We start from the raw sequence: 23,647 nt of genomic DNA, 5'->3' as shown, positions 1-23,647 counted from the left end.
TATAATTCTTAATAGTAAAACGTACAAATTTTAAAACTTGGACTGAATAAGAGAAAATCTGCATTGTCTCAGATTCGCACATATTTTAAATGTAGAAATAATATTTATCTGAAATACTTGAAATATTTTTCTTGTCGGCACGTCTTTTAAGATCATTAAACGTTTCGCAGCTCAGAACTTTTCAAAAGGAATTGGAAAAAAACCTCTTGCATTACTCTTATTTTTAACGAGCAGAGAAAACGTTTTCTAATACTTGTTTTTCATCAGCTTTGATATTTTTTATAAAATATATATAACGTACACAAAAGGAGAACAATTTTGAAGTACAGATCTGAAAAGAAATATATTAGACAAAACATTTAAAATATTTATATTAAATATTTCAGTTAGTTGTTAAAATGTCAAAATTTTTTGCAGCAAATATAAAATATTTTTTGCGCAAATATTATGTTTGAGTGTCCTACACAATTATTTTGATAATTTTCTGAACATAAACATTTTTAATCCATATCTATATAATTCAATTTTTAAATATTGCAGTAAATTTGTCCTTTTCAAATAAATTTTATTTGCAAAAATTAAGTGCGCAGAATTAGAGTCCTAAATGTTTCCTCGTTAATATTTCAGTACCTGAGATAAAAGTGGATAGTGTTCCAATTCGCCAATAGTATTGTATGTCTGTACAAACGACATATATTGGAAACAATTTCTCGATAGAGCTTTTAGTGATAAATAAAGACGACCAGCCGTTTCCTCTCGCTCCATGCTCTCCAGCGGCAGGAATTCGTAAATGTTTCAGGCGCATGCTAAAATAAAGCCGGGCCGAGAGTGCGTCAGCACGTAGCGAGGTTCACCTACCAGAATCGTGGAATTTTATACGCAAGATTGATCTCGCGGATTCTTCCGATTAAAATCTCTCTTCACGAATGTCAATCTAATAATGAAATTACTTCACGCTATCTTTTCCTCTTCTTTCCGCTATATAATTCCAAATTAAAATCCCATTTCGATAAAAAAATCATGCGTTTAAGATTTTTACAAGTATGATATATATTCTCTAAATCTCTACAAAATCTATTACATTTTAAATAAAAATAAATTTCTAGATTCTCTCTCTCTTGATTTTTTATACTCAAAATTATTAAAATTATTATTAAATTTATTTCTTTTTAAAATTTATTAGAGTTTTGGTCCATCTACAATAAGCTTTATGCCATAAGAAATTGACTATAGTCGATTATATTCTTTTCATATTCCACTATAATTTATTAATTTCTTATGGTTTAAGATTTGCTACACCTATATTGTAGTATAACCCTCTAAATCATAGGAAGAATTTCGTAAGTTATTTTTACTTTTATGAGAAGAATAACGAATCAAATAAAGTTAATTTTTTGAAGTCTTTTTCGGGAAGATTAAATGGAAAAAGATACACTGCATACACGAACTACTAAAGAAAAAAAAGTAGTGAATCAAAATGAACGAAATAGCAGTACAATTTTAATGATTTTTTGTCGGCAGGGTTAAGTGACAAAGATTTTGTAAGCTATATTTCTATTCCTAATGAAAAAAGTAGCAGGTTAAATTGAATAACAGTATAAATAATTTCTTTATCATAAACGTATTAGGTAATCATAAACTTGCGCAGTTTTTTATATTAAAAATCAAATGCAGAAAGAAATAATACTTCAATCGACAGAAACTGCAGTATGTGCATAACAGTGGCACGCCTGCCAATACATAAAAGTATTATCGCAATATAAAATAATTCGTAAAAGCGTAATAAATCGAGAATCGCACGAATACTCTTATGAAAAATATAAAAAAAAGGTTGCTTGAGATCGAATATCTCATCTAAGATTCCGTTGCATTGTTCCGACAATCTTTCGCGCTCTTTCGCAAAAATTTCTCAAACACTTGGCGTGTTGCCTCGCGTCTCGCTCGCGCCAATCCGAATGTGACATACCCAATTCATGTCCTTAGCTAACCTCTTTGCGCCATCTCGATCGGCAGGGACGGAAGAAAGAAGCGGAAAGCAAACTCTCCAACAAAGGTCCAAAGCTTCCCGCGAGTATTCCTCGAGTAGAAAAAGCGACGGAGGCACATCCCGTTGATCTACGTCGTTACAGTTAACCACAGCCAACAACACGGTTCACAGGTGCTTGGCGGGATTCCGCTGGACTAACCAATCGACAGGTTCCGCGTCGAATCGGCCAATCGGCAACGCGGGCAGCCATGCCTCGGGCGCGGCAGCGCCCTCTGGAGCGCCTTCCCTCCCGTTGCGTAGTCACCGCTGATCTTCGGTCCCGCGTAGTAGTGGTGTTTATTTACGTTCGCCATTGCGACGTCGGACGGATTGATTGACCGCGGATCTGCGCGCAGTGCTGGAGTGTCACGGGAACCGCGACGCAAGTCTCTTCGAGTTACACGAGCGCAGCGAGGTACGCGCGCCAGCTGACGAGGCGGAGGAAGACGGAGGAAGGTGCGGGAGGTAGAAGCGGCGGACGCCGATTTGTCACCCACGTACGCCCGCCATCGCCGTCGCGCGCTGCATCGTCCTGCGTCGTCATCGTCGTCGGCCGATCGCGCGGCTCTAACCCAAACCAAGACCTACAGTACCCGTCCTCGAACCGTTTTCTGGCAGGACCTCCCCAGGCTTCAGGCGCACCCGCGCGAGCCCGATGCCGCGGCATCGTCGCTGACGACAGCTCTCCGCGAAGAAGAGGAACATGGGCGACGAGGACGACGTGCTGCCGGCTCGTCTACAGAGGCTCGAGATCGACCGTCGCTCGACGAGCTGTCCCCAGTAAGCGTCATCACCGCGCCGTTCTACGGCGTCTTTCAGCGTAGAAACGCGTAAACATAACATCGCGCCAACGTAGCGCCGAGAAGAGACGCGCTCCTCCAAGGTCGCGGGCGATATCACGTCGCATCCTTGGTTATCCGCGATCGTCGAGGCGATGCGTTGGCGATGAGTGTTTAGCTTTTAAGAACCCCTCGCGGATGTGACAAAGAAATTTGAAACGATGACAATTGCTTTCAGATCGATTTAAAGCGGTCTTCCCTTCTCGTGATGCGAGAACGATTGATTGATGAGTCTGGAATGTACCTGTGACTGAAGTGAAAACATCTGTGATTTCTGACAGCAGATTCCATAATTACTGCAGCCTTACTGTCATGACTTGTGGCAATTGTATTATATGTGAGGATTTCTTTGATCAAATCTCTTTTTAATGTTGGAGCTCAATATCATATTCTTGATAGCAATTGTATCTGACATTCAGATGGATAATATTAGAAAGATTTATTGAATATTTGAGATAAAATAAGAATGAGTCGCTATTGAAATTAAGTATTTGTGAATAATTCAGTACAAATTCAGCACAAGAGAAACCTTTTTTTGCCTGAACTTCTTGCATATTTGACTTTTTTTTCTTATAAAAAAGAAAAAGCAGAAAGATAAACCTGGGAGAAGTTAGCTAAAAGGAGTACATTTAATGAGTTTATAATTTTATACGTATTGTACACAAGGATTTGTTAATCAAAGAAATTGCTTTCTCATTTTAGAACGATAGGCAACATTCTTCATGAGATATATGTTTGATGTCTGGATATGGACACCATTAGAAAAATTTACTGAATACTTTATATAAAGTAGGAATGAGACACAGAGTAGCTATTCATGAATAGCTGGACAAATCAACAAGTTTAATTTTATATGTAGGGTTAACAGGTTTTGTTAATCAAATATTTATCTAATATTAATGCAATAACATCATTCTTGACAACTGTATCTGGTCATCACTAGAGACAGTATTAAATATTTGAGATAAAATTAGAATGAATTATTTGTAAATAGTTTATCTCTATGTGTGACTCCAATATTATAAATTATATGATTTAAAATAATTTAATAAAATCTTTTAACATAAATATATTAATTCGTTATACTACATTTAAAGTAATAATCCACATATAAACATAATTAATAATATATTAATAATAATCACTAAAAATCAATTACACAAGTCAATGAGTTTATTTTTATATACATATACTATTGTATGCAAGAATTTATCAAACAAAATTTTTTTAAGAATGAAAAGTCTGAATATTTTAGATAAAATAAAGATAAGTCATAAGGTTTATTCTTTGTCTATATTTCAGGACTCATTTTCTTTCATAGTTAGTTAATCAATCTTTTTCCTTTTTGTTTTTACATTTAAGAGAAAAAGAGAAAAAACTGCAAGAAATTAAATCCTAGATAATGTAGAAAAAACAAATCTACAGATTAACTATTGTTTAGGAATGGTCAGACACAAGTCAAAAGTTTAATTTTACAAAAATTTAAAACTGTAATATGAAGTATTGCAACTCATGAGAAATCCTTATCCTTAATATTTATTCAATACTGCGATAACAATATTAAACTGCGCGACATAGAATTAAAAAAAAAACTTGTCAATAGATATATGAATTCTTGGCTTTCTATATTTAAAATTTATTCAACGCTGAATGCTTCATCTGAAGTCACAGATGTTTTGATTGCAAAAATAATTGGCTGCAAAGACAGTTGACGAGCCAATATCGATGACAACAAGGTGACAGACCGTTGATTTATCGATCACTACTTTGTTTAGAGCAGCTACATCGAGTTTCTTTGTCAATTGGCGTGTCTCCTGTTGACTAATCGAGCTATCGAAACGTCTCGCGGCTGTGTATTTTTCGTAATTGCGGTCAAGGTCGGCTAGTAATCACGCAACAGTATATATTTACAATGCACGCATTTTATCGTTCGTCAAAAATTGTCGATTGCGCGATCGATCGGATGTTCGATTCATGCTGGATGAAGTCGGATCGAGTTAAGATCTGCTAGAGTCCATCGGGAGAAACATTTAGACGTTCTATTTTTGAACCTATAGGCATATCGTGATACCGGAAATAACTTGGATAGCGTCGATAGTAATAAAGATTTAGAAGAAATAAATCGATTAAGGGTATAGCATTAACAAAATGAAATAGATTCTCTGAGATCTGCGAGGGTAATAATATTTATTACTAAAATTATATATAGATGGTTTAGTGAATTTTAATATTTATTTCTACATTTTAATATTTGTACCTACAAAATGATTCCCTAACAGAATAATTTTTTGTTTGTTAGCATTGCAATGGCAGACAAATCGAAGCCAATGAGTATTTTCAGGATACGCGGCTTTAATTGCAACAACCATTGTTTCTTTCGAAGAAGATCCGTGCCTAACAAGCCTACCATGTTCCCAATCAACCCAAGGGGTATCAAGAGTACAACGAATTTTAAGCCGTCTAAGAACGAGAAAACGGTCGAGAGGACCAAAAGGAGCACCATCCTAAGGGACGCCGTTCTAAAGTTGAGCGGATCCAGTACCAGCGGTCCTAGTGATAACCCAGTAGACACGCTATTCAATAACACGTGTAAACTCAGTATTCCCAGTAAAAATTCCAAGATAATCGATCATAACTCGGTCATGAAGGACTTCAAGGCACTGAAAATTAGTAGAGACAATAGACAGATAAAAGACGATGCTAGTATTCAGGATGATGACTGCGAGAGCGTGGGCAGTTTCCATCGTGCTCGTAGTAATACGATGCCGAATCTAAAGAGAGGTCCCGGGCCGGGTGGTGGAGACCAGCGGACGACAACGAGCGGCAACAACGGACAGACTACTACGGCGGATGCTAGCGGCGGCTTACCTGGTCAACAACAATTGTCGAGTTCACCGAATACCTGTTCGGTTCAGGCACGAATATCGCCACCTCTCTCGAGCGACGTGACGATCGGCGAACTCGCCGGCTACTTCGAGGAGTTCGTTCATATTCCAAAGAAGATGTCGCACATGGCGGAGATGATGTACACTTAATAATACACTGTAAAGTATCTTGCATACACCGAACTTTGCCGACTTTCTTTTGTACACAGTTCTTCATGCTGTGTACACTTTATTCTCTATATACGATAATGCATCTTTTTGTTTACGCGTCTCTAATTTAATTATCCTAAATTATTTTTTAACGTACTACTAATACATCGGCAAAAAGAACGTTTACTCTCGCGTTAATTGTGTATAGTGAAATTGTTGAGCTATTTTGTATAAACATTTGGAAAAGCGAGATAACGATGTATCTTCTTCTTCTACATTGTTTTTTCTTTTTTTTACATCATCCTTGCACACGATATTTGGTTTCTTTAGTGTATAAAAGGGAAAATGGAATATATTATATTGTGTTTAAAAGGAAAACTTTTGTATTACGAGAGAAGAATAATTGGTTTTAGAATAAATCGCATGAATTGAAATCGGAGTATAAATTCACTTATACAGTTACTGGATATTTTTATACATCCATTTATGCACTTCCGCATTAGTACTTGACCTATATATATATATAACATTAATAATTTAATTTAATAAACAGCAGTTTAATTTAATGAATAAAATTTTCCGCATTTTGATCAAAGACATTTAATTGGACAAAGGAACTAATAAAGGTACGACAGTAATATGATACATAATATATTTATCTGCATAGGCTTACGACAATTAATATAATAACACAAAGTAATCGTTAAGTTACTTAATGATAATAAGCTTTGGTATATAAACAATGACAACAGTGTATTGATCGTTTTCGCTTTAGGTACAATACGAATGAAAACGCACGTCGACGCGCGGTGAAGTACGCGATATGAAGAAAACTCGAAACGTAAGAAAGTCATATGAGAAACGGACGTATGAGAAAATATTTGTTTTTTATGTGCGCATCACGTGAAATGACTCCGTTCTGTAAACGATTATATTAATACGACAATCGTGGATAGTTGTCGTCTTCCTTCGATAGCATGGTACTCTTGTGGTCGCCGCTGAGACGACAATGTCGGATCTTTTGTATCAAAACGCGTGAAAGAGAAAGATAGAGAAAGAGGTCTGTCCCTATATCACAGATTTACCGAAAATTTCACTCGAACAGGGACCACAAACGGATACGCTGTCCCCCAGGGAGGCGTCACGAAATCCACGATTAATTGAAAACAATTTTCATTAAGTACAATATGCGTACGTCGCTGATCTCGTCCTTTCTTAGGTCACCGTAATAATTTAAACATCGAAAATATTTGCAAATAAAAGACGCGGGAACAATACGTCCGAGGTGCTTCCCGGTAAATCCCAGAGACGCACAATATGTTTCTTATCAGTCGCATGAGAATTAATTACAGACGATTTATCAGAGATTTGAAAGAAATGCTTACTTGTAAATTAGTGAAATTTGACACCCGATATTTAGAGAGTACGCCCTTTTCACCATATGAATAATTGTGAGCTACTATGCTCGTGCTACTATATTCGAAAACCAAAAAATTGTCATGTACAATTGACAAAACATACGTTTACTATCAGATTTAGAAAAAAGTTTTATCTAGAGATTTCGTTAATGATTGGACGTAAAATTCCCGATAGCACGCGGACTTTATTTAAACAATATCAGTCTCTATATCCAGTGGAAAAAGGCCACGATGCCTTTACCATAATAATTTATAAATACATGGTCCAAATGTAATCCGAATGAAACAGTCTACGCGAATATATATACCATATAACGCGAACGCTTCAGGTCGTTGGAAATCGTCGATTTCCTTTCAACAGCAAAGTCCGAAAGACACATCTGAAATATGTCTGAAGGGCGTTTTAATTCTTCAGTTATCCAGTAAATGCCTTTAGACATCCTTACGATGTTATTTGGACGTTTCTGTTGTCTAGATCGTTCCTGTTGAGCTCACATCAGTTCTGTCTTTTTTTTTTTTTTTTTAATCTACGACCTACGGTAGCGATCATGATCATCATCATCATCATTATCAGCGAAATTTCCAAGTGATCGTTTATCATGAGAAAACAAGTTTATCATCGGTATAAAACGCTCATAGAAAAAATGTACTGGACGTAATACACCTACTCTCTAACGCTACGTAAACGTGAACGCCTTTTCACGCGCACTCTTCCATGCGATGTCGTATATAATTTTATTGGAAATATGCTATGTACCATGTAAACATTGCGGTGAGGATCTCTTATGGATTCTAGGATCTTCATAAAATAAGGACTGCCGCAATATCAAAGTGTATCCAAACAACGTAGGAGTTCGAGAGATGTTACAAAGATTAATCAGCCGTAGCTAATTTAAAAAAGAAGTTACATCTTCTAGATATTTGTGTATCATAATAACCAGAAGCGAGAATATGTCAGAAAATATGTTACATTTGTACATCTCGCAAAAAGAAACGTCTGAAAAAATATTCCATATTTATCTTTTTTTTTCCAGATAAATTTTTGTGTCGTTTAGACTTCCTCGACCATATCGCAATTATTTCTTTCACAATAATAGATTTATTGTTGATAATTAATTAATAAGTTAATAACCAAGTATCATGACCATCCAAACAATGAGTTCCTATTTCACTTTTAAAATAAGATGTCTAGTATTCAAGAAAGGGCTTTTTCTGTTATACATTCTCTTACGTGAAGATACGAAATTGATATTGCAGCAATGTTTTAACTTGTCGCACGATAATCGGTAAATATATATATATATATATGGGTTTACCGCGTTATTGCTCTCTCATTCAATCGCAGTAAAATACACATGAAAAGAGGATCACGCTAACACGGATGTAACAATTTTCTACGCTCGCATGCGCGCAATGCACTCACATTTTGTTTTCACTTTAATCACTAATATCTATCGTATCGTAATGGCTCATCGCGTTTATCGTGACACCGTAAAATGTATACACATTCAAGACTGATCGCACCCATGGTCTTGCCAGCCAACTCTGGCTCTAATTTTCTGTTTTTTTATAAGTTAGTTTTTACTACGATATAGAAAACGAGATAGAAAAGGAGAAATTAAACGCACTTAATGCAAAATGTTTTAAATGATCTTATCATATTTTTCTCTTTGTATCATCTTTGATTATTTCATTTAGCAATTAAACATTTCTTTTTATATCATTATTTCAATCATAATGTAGATAAAAGAAAAAATTAATCACTGTCTGTCACCATCGACTATGATGCAATCAACACAGATTATCTGACTCAACTGATTGCATCAACACTCAGGGTTGAATAATGCCAATTAACTATTCGCCATCCTTTTCAGATTACAGGTCTGTTCAACCTACCCACAATGTAGACTCGAGACGCAAAAATAGTGATATAATTAAGATTTTATTTGCCTACATAGTGCACTTTGTTAATAGTGCTGAATGCATCCAGTAAAGCGTCTTGACATCTTTTTGTTACAATACTAATTAAGACTTTCTACATTTCTCATCTTTACCTATCATGAAAAGTATCAGTCATTAATTAATTACAATTAAATAATAATTTAGAAAAAGTAACGCGTTAAAATTAGAGCTGGCTTAAACCGATATCGGTGCGATCAACTCGATCTCGGGTCTCGAGCGTGAAACGTACTTCGCGGGGACGACATTGAATCCTAAAGAATCGGAAGCGATTCACAAGAATATCTTTTTCGAGCACCGCGAAGAGAGAGCAAAGTCGTCGATCCGCCGACAAAATTGTCACGCTTATCGTCTAAATAATCTCTATTCTACTCGTCGTTTATATTTCCTTTCTTCCTTCGTTAAGTAGAAAATTTACAATTTTTCAGACGCTTTGTACGAGTAACATCGATGACTTAAGTTTATCCGAAAATGCATCCGATATATCCCGATGTGAAATCCGCTGCGTCGGTTTACATCGCAAACATGAGTTTCGGGACACTTTTCTTTCCCTTTTTTTTCGCAAACGCATTCACGCATTCGTACTTATCCGGATATTAGTAACTTTCTCGCTTCTCTCGTTTATTCTAATTTTTATACCCTTCTTTTTTTCTCTTCAACGAGACCAATGATACTTATCGAAAAAGTGTTGTAAAATAGAACTAGACAGCAACTGCCGAAATAAAAATAATGCAAATTTATGCGAGGTATTCGCTGCGCTTTCGCAGGATTAACTTAAATTAGACTCGAATACACACTATCCATGCGTGAAAACGCCGATAATGTTAAATACATCGGTGTGCTACGTCAAAAAAAGCTATAAAAATGAAAATCAGAATAGAAAGCGGATACAATCTAAAATAAAATCAGATCTGTTTTGGCAGATACGTTTGGCTGTGTGCACACTCGAGAGTTTTTTTCGAGGATCGTTTTCGGAGAATAAGTTAATAACAAGTTGTTATCGAAAGTTAAACTCTCATGAGATAAAACTCTCGACTGGACACTGAGACTTTCTTCCAAGTCCAAGTGAATGCATTTCATTGCTCCTTTGCGTGCGTTTTATACCCGAAAAGAAATTATTGCGTAGCAATAACAGTAAAAGGAAACGCGCCCGTAAATTCGGAATTTATGCACGGAAACGTACACATGATTTTTAACACTTGGAAAAAAATAAACAGTCAAACCTTTAATATCATTTCGCGAAAATAAACTTCACGCGGCCTGTACGCAATAATCATGTCATACGAGAATTTTCTTTTCGAGTTTCTTTCGGCAGACAAATTACACGCGAGAGATCCACATAGACATCCTTCATATTTAATTTTATTATGTTCAGCCCTCGTTTAAAAAATCATGCATTTTATTATAAACGGTACATACGAAATTTGCCTTTGAGGATTACGTGTCCAAAAACTGGACCTTAGGAAAATTCGGATGAAACCGTAATCCGAGATCAATAAAATATAAATACAACATGCTCTTGTGTGTGACAAATCACAAGTTCACAATACGCGCAAATACGCACATGCATACACTCCTTCGTATAACACTTTTTCTCTTTTTCACACACTCTCTCTCTTTATATATATCTCGTAATCATATGCTAACATACTAATATATGATTATATTATATAATCTATAATTCCGAAAATTACCTCCAAACTTGCATCGTTATTTTCTAATACCGTGACTTGTACCTAAATTTATCGACATTGCTAGCGTCTTTATTATTGTGGTTGCTCATCGTCAAAAGTATGAAAACATGCTTAAGTAGTCGCGAATTTTAAGGGCAGGTAAAACGAGACTTGTCGGTACTCTCGTGAATTCTAAAATCGCAATTGTTTCTCGTTTTCGATTCTAAGTATTACGCCTGATTGGTCATGAAGATTAGAATCTCGTCAATTCGTCCTTTCGAACGATACTTACAAAAAACACCATGGCACACTCAACTTCCAAATCGTTTGACGTTTTTAGTGCTTAACACTAAGAACATATAAGGACACATAAGGGAGGGAGGAGAAAAGAGAGACGAGAGATTAAACTTTCGGCAGCATTTGACAGTGACAGTTCGATAAGAATCGCGGCACTGTATCTCGTGAAAATTGGTCGCCAAAATTTGTAGAAAAATTTCGCAGTCGAAGAAATGTCACTCGCGACAATAATGCAAAGTATTGCGAGGACATGTATATGTATTCTCCCATTAGAAATATCTTCTCTCCGTGAGAACGACGCAACCAATCTGCGAAGGTTCCGATGAAGGCGGTGTTATACATGCTAAATAATTTACTTAGCAGTAAATACCATAAAATTCCATGGCACAATTGATGTGGGCTGGGTGAAAATGACCGTGCGCCGGCAGATGATGATTTTGCATGTACTGATGGGCTGTATATCAGTCTGTCGGCGGTTCGAGATACGGTATTTCGCTAGTGACGTTGAACGACTCGAAATAGTGATTCAGGAACTCAAACGTGGGTCGCTTCTCGGGGCTAGCGTCCCAGCACTGCAACATCAGTCGGTAGATACTGTCGGGCAGCGGATGGTTCAACGGTTTCGGCATACGATAGCCCTTGTCCACTTGTTCGATCACTTCACGACCATGCATACCTGAAAGAAAAAAATATATATGTCATGCAGATAACAAATTTAAAATGTCTCTAAATGAACTGAGAATATATATACGAATAATATGGAGATGAAAAGAATTTACCAGGATAAGGAACTTGTCCGTAAGTGAAGAGCTCCATCAATAGGATTCCGTAAGACCAAACATCGCTCTTGATGCTGAACCTGCCGTAGACGATGGCCTCTGGCGCGGTCCATTTGACGGGGAACCTGCTGCCCTGCTTTGGACAATACTCGTCGTCCTCGATTACCCTCGCGAGACCGAAGTCACAGATCTTCGCTTTATTCTTCTCGCCGATCAGCACGTTCCTCGCCGCGAGATCTCTGTGTATGAGCTGTTTGCTCTCGAGATATTCCATACCAGAGGCTACTTGGGCCGCAATGTAAATCAGATCTTCAAACTGCATATACTTGCCGTCTCCCTTTCGGAGAAAGTCCAACAGGCTGCCATTACACATGTACTCTTGCACAATGTATATGGGCTCCTCTTTCGAGCAAACCGCGTATAATGCAACCAGATGCCTGTGTCGGAATTGTTTCATTATTGCTGCCTCCTGCAGAAACGCCTCGGTCGACATGGTCCCTGGACGTAGCGTCTTTACCGCTACCTCGATTTTGTTTCGCCACTTGCCATAATAAACTTTGCCGAAATTGCCATTACCCAATTCTGAGATCAACTGTATCTCATTCCTGTTAATCTCCCATTTGTCGCGCAACTCAGGCCCAAGATCCCACATGTCCGGTTGTGGTTTCGGGCAAGGCTTTGAAAGTACGTGACAGAGACCCAATGCGTTTTCTAAATAATAAAAATACCATCAAAGATAGATATCGTCCAACACGAACATTGTATTTTTGATTTTATTTTCAAACAAAAACAATTTATATTTAATCAGAACATGAAAGTAGATCTACATGATATTAACGCAAACATATTGCTTTATAGTTACATATTATGTATAGAGAAAAAGATGTAATTATCAACAAAGTTATTGCATAAAATGTAAACGAAGAGAGCTATAATACCTTTTCCTTTATTATTTTATATACTATTTTAATAAACTTAAGACTTACTACTATATGCCATAACCAGAGCCGGTAAACTGGAGAACGTTTGATTGGTGGCGATGAAAAAACCGCCATTGTCGAGCGGCTTAATCTTATAGTGTTTCACATGATGACCCCTTCCTTCCTCCCAATCCTTAACCGACAAGCTGTAACCTCTAGGATTGTGCTCGCTCGGCCTCACCAAGAACGTACCGCGAGGATTCTCGTCGACCAAAAGCAGCTTGCCCGCCTCCTTGCGCGACACATTTTCGAAGAACCAACTGTGAAAAGCACGGTATTAGGTACACTTAACGATATCTTATCAAGAGGCGAAAGAGGACCAAGAGAAGAATAGAAGATAAATGTACTCACTCTTCGCTCTCGACCGACCGCTCGACTGCCACGAAATTCCAAGGGATCAGGCCTTCCTGCAGAGTCGTTAAGTGCAGCACTCTCCACCAGTCCGGCTCGGAATCGTCGAGCACCTCCATTCGGTCGCCTTTCATGAAACTAACGTCGGTGCTTTCTCGCGCCGTGTAATTGTACAGTGCCACCACGATCTTGTTGGATCTTTGTGAGTGCGCTGCGTCAGGAGAGAAACAGTACGTCGCGTCAAATTGTTCTCCGAGCGGAAGAGAAATCGAGGAACCCGAACCAGTTAAAGGTGATTTAACTTTAAAAGACTTTGTACGAAGTTAACTAAGTTGACTAAAGGACTTCTATTAATTATTTCATACAAAAGGGGCGATAATAATCGGAGAAATGTATCTTAACTCTCATCTGCATTAAATTTATGTTTCAGCTATTTGACATTTAAAAAATCAAAATAGTAGTATGATTTTGGTAATTTTATATTTTGATTTTGATAACTTCATATTTTCATAAATACAAAAGCATAAATTTGATGACGGTGTTTTACTAATCGTTTCTTATTTGCGTTGTATATTTTTTTTTTTAATACATAATATATATAGAAATCACTCTTTACGACGAGTAAGTCAATTACAATTGAACCGGTTCGGGTTAGAAACATTGAGGACAAATCGAAACAACGACTACTAAACGCTAAGCGGGTTCACAATGAAACGTAAAGATTGGAAACTACTTGCAAAACAAGATTCTATCTTGGTACAGGCTCGGTCGTTCTACGGGAGCAAAAAAAAAAAAGAGTAACATAAAATACACACATGCAGACTTAACAGGCGGATTCGTTTTACGGGGTTGCTGATGCGGTATCTGTAGCTTACAGGGTGTCGGTCTCGGTCGGATAATATCCGCCCGAGCTTGCACGCCTCTCTGATTTGGGTCGGCAGTGTATCGGTCCAAGGAACCTCCATTGCTGTGCTTTGAGCTGAGTCCCGTATCTGCTTTCTTATAGCCTGAATAGAGAGAGAAAAATCCGTCTCTCATCAAGGAAGATCAATCCGATGAGAAATACATATCTTTCATCTGTGCACTAAGTACTACGAATTCTAAATGATAAATTCGACATTTATGTCTCCCGCCCGAGATCATCATTTTCGTTGAGAATCTGTCCCGGAAATCAGCATCATATCAACGTTTCTTTACTTAATTAGCAATTGCCATCCTATGGCGTAACATACTAATGTATTTTATTGCATCCAACTCTCAATTAAACTCACATAAAAAGCGAGACGGATTTTTTAGTTCCTCGAGAAAAATTAAAGAGAAAAATTAAAGAGATCGGATCTATTTCGAGTCAATAATTACAGAGAGATGAAAAGGGAAACTTTACTTCTGTAATAATAATGGTTTTCTATAATAACAATAATGGTGACTTTAACGCAACCATACATATTACCATTATTTTTAATTATTACAGTGATGAAGCGATAATTACTTCTACAGTGCGTATTATTAATCGCAATTCAACTCACCGATCGGTTGAGACTCTTGCCGTTTGCTGCAACACTTCCCCATGCTGGATCTCTCTTTCCTGGTCTACCTCTGCGCGAATCCTACGCACCCTCTATCCTAGACACATTCACGGGGCAAGCCTCCATCATCCCGTTGAAACTCCGGCCCGGACGGTCAGCAATGAAGCCGGCGACGAAGTTGTATATCGCTACAAACTCTCAGAGTCCTCTCGTCTGTCCGCCCATCCTCGGATTATCGGACTCGCCGCCGCTTCTGCAACATAAGGCAGACGAGATCTGTCATGATGCCGGCCGAGGATTATTATCGCGACAATGGTCGTAGGATGCAGCGTCACGACGAAGGCCTACGAATTGCAGTCATTTTACAACGGGAAGTCGCTATGCACCGACGAAGTCGGTGACGTGATTGCGAAGTCATCGCGAGGACACTGATTAACTACAATGTCAGCGACCACATTATCGCGATTGTTATTACTTTTAGCATTTTTTATTGTTGTTACTCTTCGAGTTTCTAGTTCGAGGATCCTGTGCTCATAGATGAAATTGATATTTGATGGATAAAATTATTTTCTGATTTATACATTAGCTAAATTTTTCGATGCTGCAGTAAAATTGTTCTTTTTTGATGACGTACAACTGCTATATTATTTCAAGAAGAGGTAACATTAGCTAAAATTGCGAAACGATGAGACAACAGAAGGGATGGACGGTAAATGGAGAGCGCGGTAAAAATCGAAGTCTACGGAAACTCTCTCTCTTACTTAAACAGCATACCGCTACTCCGAGGGAAAATATCCATACAAAAAAAAAGGAACCAATAACTACTGCGTCGATGCCAAGCCGTCTACCAGCATGAAGATAATCGAAATTCCGATTATCTCCATATTATTAAATAGAACGTATAGCCTCGCCCTCAGCAGCAGCAGCACACCCGGAGTTTTTAATTAAACAACTGGATCCCAAAGAGGGGAAAAGAATTTTCAAACAGGGAAATACGTATATGGGGTGTTGGTTGATGGACGCATGTTACATTCGGTGATATCGGAAAGTATAAAATTTTCTCTTCGAAAAAAAAAATTTGAGATGTAAATAAATTCTCTCAAAAAAAAAAAAATATATATATATATATATATATATATATATACATATATATATATATACTTTGAACCACTGAGGAATACGTGAACTCGTCAAAGTTGTATTGCTTTCGATTTTCTTGAAACACCAATTGAAAGAACAGAATTTTGATGAATTGCGTTACTTTATTGTAAATAAATAAGAAATTTATCTTTTTTTAAGTTTGATAATTTTAATTTTTAATCTCATTATAAACACTATTATAATATCTTCGAAATCAGCGATATTTAAAGTGCTCGGAATCGCAGAAAAATATGGGATATAATAAAAGTTTTCGTTCAGAAAAGAAATCATTTCAGTTAACAGGCAACATGATCGTCCTGATTAACGAACGTGCCGAACACCCTGTGTGCAGGGGCTTGGGAGACAATCGTCCGGAATCGATTTGGATGTGGGTCGGCGGTCCAACCCCTATGCCGAACGCCGCTAAAGCATGGCATACGACTACCGGAGTCTCTCGTTCGATCGGTACAGCCCGACTACGACTATAGGACAACTCGAGTACACCATCCCCTGTCTGTGTGCACGTGTATGTGCTCATGCAACACGGGGTAATACATGGGTAGCGAAACGGTCGATATCCTACAACATGTATTCCTATATACGACGTCACCATCCGGTGGAGCTTTTACGTGGCGAACAATGCGCTACCGTGGACAAAGACGTATTAACGTTAGCGTCAGGGCGAAACGTCCTAATCGCGCCTGAACGTCATTGGCTACTCCGTAAGAAACTGTTAGATTTCGTGATAGATCGAAAAATAAAAGCGACTTGATAACTACGAAAACTTGATTTGGATTTTGACTTTTGTTTGTCAACACTTTGAGCACTAGAGTCAAAAGTTTTATCGAACAAATTTTGTCTAAATATAAAAAAAGGATAAAATATTAAGCTTCTTTGATATACATCCTGATACAATTAAATTTAAAAAATAATTTAAGGCTTACAGTTAATTATTATCGTGATATATTTAAAATCCATTATTAAATTTTTATTCGCAATATAAGAGTTGCATTTCTGATTTATATGATACAATGAGTATAATGGATTAAAAAACTAAACTAGCATGAATTTCGGAAGCCATTATAAATAATTTTTGTGAAACAAAAATGGCAAAAGTTAACATCTATGCAAAATTATGAACAACACTTGTAATTAAAAATATATCATATATCATATAATATCAAATTCAAATCAAAAATTATCTTCTATTATTCTAAATATAAAAAACGTAAGTTTATAATTTAAAACATATTATCCTACATCATTTTTCGATAATTATCTTTTAACATTTACGTTCTGAGTAGAGACGAGATACTATGCAATAGGGGTTAATTGTACATATCTTCCCGTTGAAATCCCGGGAAAATCGTTGCCCATTGTTATCAATTTTATTCCGTCTACAATTTCACGATACAATGAAGTGACTTCATCCGCGTGATAAAGTATAAAGTATAAACGAACGCTTCAAGAACAGCGTGACGTGAAAATTTACCGTCCAACGACGCTGTGTGTGCAGATACTAACCGTAAGGCTAGATTGTAAAAGCGAGAGCGTTAGTTATTCTCGCCCGATACGAGAGAAGTTCTCTCTCTCTCTCTCTCTCTCTCTCTCTCTCTCTCTCTCTCTCTCTCTCTCTCTCTCTCTCTCTTAAGGTAATAACTTTGTTGTTTTCCTATATAATGCACGCCAACAACTTCCACTGATATGAAACCACGAAGCGTAATCGAACGTCTTAATAATGTTTGAAACTGATATAGCGAAGCAGAGTAAATTGTTTGTCAAAGTATACAAACATTTAAAGTACTTCGAAATCAGAGATTTCCGTGAAACATTATAAATAAATAGATAAACAGATTTTTTCTAAATTTTTCAACAAGATTAAATCATAAATAATTTAAATAAATAAAATCCCTAGCGTACATCTTTTTGTCAGAAAGAAAAAACAACTAAAACCTTTATGCTCGGAAAAGTAATTATGCGATATGCTAATTAAAATATATAATTCATTATTAACTAATTACTTTTAACAGCCGTAATGTGATAACATATTCAATTATATCTGGTTTTTATAAAATAATTTTGTAACGGTAATAGCTTTCTCTGTTGGCCAAAGCTGTTCAGAGAATATACTTTTGCCTTTCAGCTATTAAAATGAAAAAAATGCGTGCACGCTCCCCCGTTGCTAATTTTATTTTCGCACTAATCGATAACGTTTACGCGTTCGAGGTAGACAAAGGAGCAACCACAAAGATTGCGAGGTACAAGGTAGATCAAGGTAGATCACGCGCCTTGAAATTAAAGATAAAAGAGCCGGTATAAATTTCAAGTTATCTCACTGACGTGATATCTAGATGAAAATATAAATGCGTCATTCCTTCGACCATTGACTAAGTCTGTCTCATCGAATACTTCAATTGATGAGACCTAATTGAATCTTTACTCGTGATGAGAATGAAGATTAACAAGAATTTTTCATCCGTTAATAATTGCATTAACTTTTCTTCATATCGATTATTTTATACAGAATTATACAGAATTAATTATAGAAATTATATTGTGCATATAAAGATATAATGCGTCTTTTGAGAATTTCCTCTTGTTGACAAAGACAAAAGTAGAGAGAGATCATCGCATGACTAGAACCGGAATCTGGTGATAAATCGATGGCGTGTTGGAATTCGAAGATCGGATTATGGGATTCAAAACTTCCGTGTGACATGACAGGAATCGCAATCCATTGAAATATCTTACGAAAGGTACGAATCTTGCGGTTCGATTTCCGATTCCAATCCGGTGACTGTAAGCCGCCGCTTGATTCGGAGTTTAAGGTTTAAACTCCGAGAATCTGTTTGAACGTTAAAACCATTCGAATTTAAATTCATATTCTTTGTTACATCTCATCGTATTCATACATGACTTTGATATCTAAAAATTTATTTATATAAATACAACAAAAATAACTTTGTTGAATCATTAAAACAATCATGTATGACGCTCAAGTTAATCGCTAGAATGTTTAAAACTTTTTGAATCATTGCTTCGTGCTTGACCTTCTAATATAATTATTTCGATAATTCAGCAACATTTTTTCAGATCTACATCTTCAGATCTAGCTACATTTTTAGATACGTCAGTAAAACTGTTCGTACAGAATAGTTACGTAAATTTGACTAAATGCGAAAAAAAAACATATTATTAATATATTTTTTATATTCTCTAAAAAATTACATATTTTGTATATCGCATGCTTAAAATATATAATATTTATATCAATATATAATATTTAATATATATTTAATAATATATAATACATAATAAAAATAGATTCACAAAAGTATCTAAATATCATTATACCCTTATACTATTATTTATAAAATAATTAACGCGAAGATATACGTATCTTGGCGTTTTCTTCGATTATTACTTTTAAAATCAGGAGATGCCGTAAAGAAGATAGATAGAAGGTTGAACTTCGTGGAGTGGTGTAATTAGCGGATTTCCGTTAAAAATCTTTCGTGACTATAGAAGCGGAAAAGCTGGAGAACTTCTCGTCTTCTCTTTCGCCCAAGTCAATGTTCCTCGATCACGAAGCAAAACGGAAATGCGTTATTGTTTCGCTGCTTAAAGGTAACACAGGCAAAAGTCTCGTCGCGCGACAATGCGCGCCGTGTTCTGATGCGGAACCGAGAGGATGTCACTGCCTTTACGTTTTAATCCTTCGCGCTATCAATTCACCTTCTCGAGAGAAGCCCGGGATTTCACCGAGCGTGTAAATCATAAAACATTCATCAGGCTGGCGTGACGCCGCCGCAGGACGAGGATGAGGTTTTGTTGTGCAGCAAAACGCACGCCGTTAGATCCTGTTTTCGCACCGATCCTTCGAAACGAGTGAAAGGGAGAAAATGAGAGAGAGAGAGAGAGAGAGAGAGAGAGAGAGAGAGAGAGAGAGAGAGAGAGAGAGAGAGACCAACTCTTGCTTCTTGTACAGGAACCTCCAACAATGATATATTAGACCCTGATGCGCCACTTAACAGATAAGTTCGCTTGAGAGGTCGGAAAGGTTTTAGAAAATTCGAATTAACAGTTTTAAAGCAATACTGTCTTAATTAATAATTGTAATTAATAATTATCAATAAGATAAAATATTAGAAGTTGATTTCATACAGAGAAACGGGATAGAGTAGATTTATTTCTTACGTAGCTTACATAATAATCCTTGCAGACACGCGCAAGGAATAGAAATAATACTGTCCTTCGGTTATTATTCTACATATGAACGTAGGTGATGGCAATGGTCTCTCAAAACTATGTCAAACAAACAAGAGACAATGGCAAGAACAATAATAAAACTTAAACTTTCGCTCCGCGGTTCCACATTGGTGCGCAGCTAACTAGAGGAAATATACTTTTTATCATTTCCTCTACATACACATACCCTCCCCCCTAAACACTTACACGTACGCGCGCGCATACACATAATAAAAAATAATACTCTACTGCTGTCGCTGCATATTTTTAGTCGAGCTCGCGAACAATGGAGGATGACAGGTGCTTTCAGGGAATTTAACGAGTACATGCCAGGAAAATTCCCACTGCGAATTAATGTCGTGGATAAGGGAGGGAAAGAGAGAAAGAGAGGGGAAAAAAGGGAGTTTAACCGCACGGGGTCCCCGCGGGGCCCCTCCAAGCAACATGGGGGCCTGATACGCGGCTGTTTCACGGTCGTTCCCGTGTGCGCGAGGACTTGAACGACGACGAGGAGGAGGAGGAAGAGGGGGAGGAGGAGGCCCGACCGCCAGCAGCCATGACTGACAATGAGTCACGTAAGCTCCGTGAGTCACGGGTGCACGACGTACCACCTCTCGGGGGGGTCGAAGAATAGACCGTCGTTAGATGGCACCGATCTGGGAGAGTGAGCTCGACGTGAGTACACCCGCTCGCGTCATATAATATAGGGCCCGCATATAGAGCCTGATCGCGCACACACCTACGTAACCCAACTCTCCTCCTCTCCCTCCCCTGACTGTCTCCTCGGTTACTGACCGACAAAGCGACACGTGAAAAATAGAACGCATCCCATAGGATGAGTTGTAAAAATGCAGGTAAAGAGAGGTATCCCCCTCGGTGTCGGGCCTTTTTGTATGTAAACTGGAGATGAAGGTACTGCACGGCACGATATAGTATCGCAGATAAAGTCGCCGTCAGGATCGACACTCGTTTCTCCTTTTGCTTCGGATAATCTCTACGGAGATTCATTCCCGCGGTGTGAGTCGATGATGGAGATGATTTATAGCAGCTACGATAGGTACTAAGGTGTCGAAGGTATTGTGTATATGCGTCAATGTTTTCTTATCAAGATCGGAATATTATATCCCATCGCGCACAATTATAACTTACTGCATTGTAGGAAAAGGCAAATTTTTGAAGGGATACGAATAGCAACACGCACCAAAGTGGAACAGGGAGGCTCGCGTGTTACGACACCCTAGGGGACGGCCATCCCTCCCGTAGATTGAGACATCGGTAGCCAAAAAATGAATACGATAGTCCTGGAGGGTCTTGTATAAAAATACCGTTCGTTCTCCGTTCGCTTTCTCGCTTCTTGTGAATTACGTATCTCAGTCTGCCGAAGCGGCAAATCGCTTTACTTCTCTCTTTGCTCGCGCCGCGCCGCGGACCTACTCGATTTCATTTTTCCCCTTATCCGCTCGATATAAACGCAGGGAAAGCCGTAGAACGCGTTTTGAGATACTCCAAGGCCTCGTCTGGCAGTTAAATGGGATCGACTTCGCCTTCATTCGTTTTATATCCTTGCCAGCCTGCTTGCCTACCTGCCGCCATCGCCGCGCACCGCTCGACGTGTTTCGCGAACGTATATTCTTCCTCTGTGATACCAGACGCTCCCTTTTGGTTTATCTTCCACACGCGGAAAAGTCGAGAGAAGCTGGGGGAAAATCTGAGAAACACAATCGCGCCCGAGAACGATCAGCGCGAAATCGGAATTAGAAGATTAAATATCTTTTTTAAAGATCTCTCTTAATCCGATAAATAGAGAAATATTTAATCGTAAATCTTCAAAGTTAATTTAAACTTTGCACTTTATACGTGAATAAATTCAAAGACAGAACACCCAGTTTTTTTAAGTTTAATTTATAAGAAAAGAACGGTTTTTAGTATCTACACAGAGAGAGAATTTTTCGTTATACATAATTTATACATACTTTATCGTAAAATTCGCTACAAGTTTTACCATGTGATAAGCCCGCGACACACTTGACAGCCTATCAAAAGTTATGAGTATCGATAAACATTTTTTTAAATATACAAGACATTTTATAAACTGTTTAATAAAAACCAATGTAGCGTTGTAAAATATCCTACGACGAAATTTTTACAATTCAAGACAAAATTTTCTTAATGTAATGTAATAAATATACATAGTATGTATAAAATTTGTCTTTATATTACTATTTATTCAATGTTATTATTCTTTTGAAAAACGCGCTTCAATAGGATTAAAACTCGGAACTATAAGTCTCCTGTTTTACAAGTTCCCGGTCTCTCCCCGTCTCTCCCGATCTCTCCCGGTCTCTACCCGTCTCTTCTCGTCTCTCCTCGTCTCTCTCGGTCTCTTCCGGTCTCTCCCTGTCTCTCCCCATCACTCTCGGTCTCTTCCCATCTCTCCCGGTCTCTCCCTGTCTCTCCCGGTCTCTCCCCATCTCTCCCGGTCTCTCCCCGTCTCTCTCGGTCTCTCCCAGTCTCTCCCCGTCTCTCTCGTCTCCCCCGTCTCTCCCGATTTCTCCCCGTCTCTCCCGGTCTCTCCCCGTCTCTCCCGGTCTCTCCCGGTCTCTCCCCGTCTCTCCTCGTCACTTTCAAACGGCTATGTCATTTCTTCTATTACTAAATATTAGATATTGTCTATTTATGAGTATAAGCAAAGCGCCGATCAATTATCATGCAACATGATAAAATCACGGCCAAGTCAAATTAAAAATATTATATTACACTGTAAAAAATATATATAAGATATTGTTTATCGATACTTGTATTTATTTTCTATCTAAAATACTAAAGAATCATAAACTGTTCCATATATTAAAAAGATTGAAATTTAACTTGAAAGACAGTACCTTTAGATTAAAAATAATCACTCATACTTCATATTTTATTATGTTCAAATATATAAAATGTGTGTAATAAATATAAATAAATGAATAAAAGTCACATAAAATTTTTCACAATACAATATTGTTCTGTACTGTATATTAACCATAATTTTGAGACTAAATTTTATGAGATAATTCTCTGTGCAAAAATTTAATTATATATAAATGTAGAAATTAAAAATCATTTTGTTGGGCCATCAAAATAATGAGACATTCAAATTAGTTATTAAAACAAACGTAGTTATTAGAACAATAAAATAAAACATTTTACACATTTGTTCGTTATTGAATATCCCACTTAATTATTTTGATGGTCCAGTAAAAGTTTGCAAATCTGTATCTATATATATAGAGCTAGATTTTTAGATATTTCAGCAAAACTTGTTTTTTGTGTATAAATTTTTAAAAAATCTTAAAATACTGTGAAAGACATATTTTAATTATTCTTATTAAAAAAT

General features: G+C 37.3%; 2 protein-coding genes and 1 long non-coding RNA gene across 7 annotated transcripts in view; 1 reads left to right on the top strand and 2 right to left on the bottom strand.

Moving 5' to 3' along the window:
• Positions 1–2,185, bottom strand: part of LOC118644808 — a 47,383-nt gene extending 45,198 nt beyond the window's left edge. The window contains exon 1 of one of the 2 annotated variants that reach the window (XR_004962586.1): positions 1,967–2,185. This is a non-coding gene — a long non-coding RNA (uncharacterized LOC118644808). The remainder of the gene's footprint in view (positions 1–1,966) is intronic. The other variant, XR_004962585.1, reaches the window with a different exon arrangement.
• Positions 2,186–2,321: 136 nt separating this feature from the next.
• Positions 2,322–6,334, top strand: LOC105829414. 2 transcript variants are annotated; one of them, XM_012668211.3, is made up of 2 exons: positions 2,322–2,806; positions 5,165–6,334. In XM_012668211.3, exons 1-2 carry the CDS (start codon positions 2,730–2,732, stop codon positions 5,898–5,900), a joined length of 813 nt encoding a protein of 270 aa, XP_012523665.1. In that variant the 5' UTR covers positions 2,322–2,729; the 3' UTR covers positions 5,901–6,334. The 2 variants fall into 2 exon arrangements, with proteins under 2 accessions (XP_012523665.1, XP_012523666.1); XM_012668212.2 differs by lacking the exon at positions 2,322–2,806 and adding an exon at positions 3,049–3,202.
• A 204-nt stretch (positions 6,335–6,538) lies between these two features.
• The window catches only part of LOC105829413 (tyrosine-protein kinase Src64B), a 45,143-nt gene continuing 28,034 nt past the window's right edge, over positions 6,539–23,647 (bottom strand). The window contains exons 2-7 of one of the 3 annotated variants that reach the window (XM_028194503.2): positions 14,884–15,136; positions 14,173–14,364; positions 13,358–13,568; positions 13,013–13,266; positions 12,027–12,737; positions 6,539–11,923 (exon numbers count right to left, since the gene is read on the bottom strand). In XM_028194503.2, the coding sequence (XP_028050304.1) occupies positions 11,709–11,923; positions 12,027–12,737; positions 13,013–13,266; positions 13,358–13,568; positions 14,173–14,364; positions 14,884–14,926 (1,626 nt within the window). In that variant the 5' untranslated portion in view covers positions 14,927–15,136 and the 3' untranslated portion in view covers positions 6,539–11,708. The remainder of the gene's footprint in view (positions 11,924–12,026; positions 12,738–13,012; positions 13,267–13,357; positions 13,569–14,172; positions 14,365–14,883; positions 15,137–23,647) is intronic. The other 2 variants (XM_028194505.2, XM_036284411.1) reach the window with 2 other exon arrangements.

This window comes from Monomorium pharaonis, chromosome 3 (genome assembly GCF_013373865.1).
Source record: "Monomorium pharaonis isolate MP-MQ-018 chromosome 3, ASM1337386v2, whole genome shotgun sequence".
Lineage (NCBI taxonomy): Eukaryota > Metazoa > Arthropoda > Insecta > Hymenoptera > Formicidae > Monomorium > Monomorium pharaonis.
Note: the sequence above shows the minus strand (reverse complement) of the source record. Positions and strands in the feature narration are given on the sequence as shown.

What these genes read in the sequence shown, in the direction of transcription:
- LOC105829414 (XM_012668211.3), top strand. Translation starts at nt 2,730, where the DNA reads ATGGGCGACGAGGACGACGTGCTGCCGGCTCGTCTACAGAGGCTCGAG. An exon ending in CGCTCGACGAGCTGTCCCCA is followed by an intron (nt 2,807 to 5,164) that starts GTAAGCGTCATC and finishes TTTGTTTGTTAG; the next exon opens with CATTGCAATGGCAGACAAAT.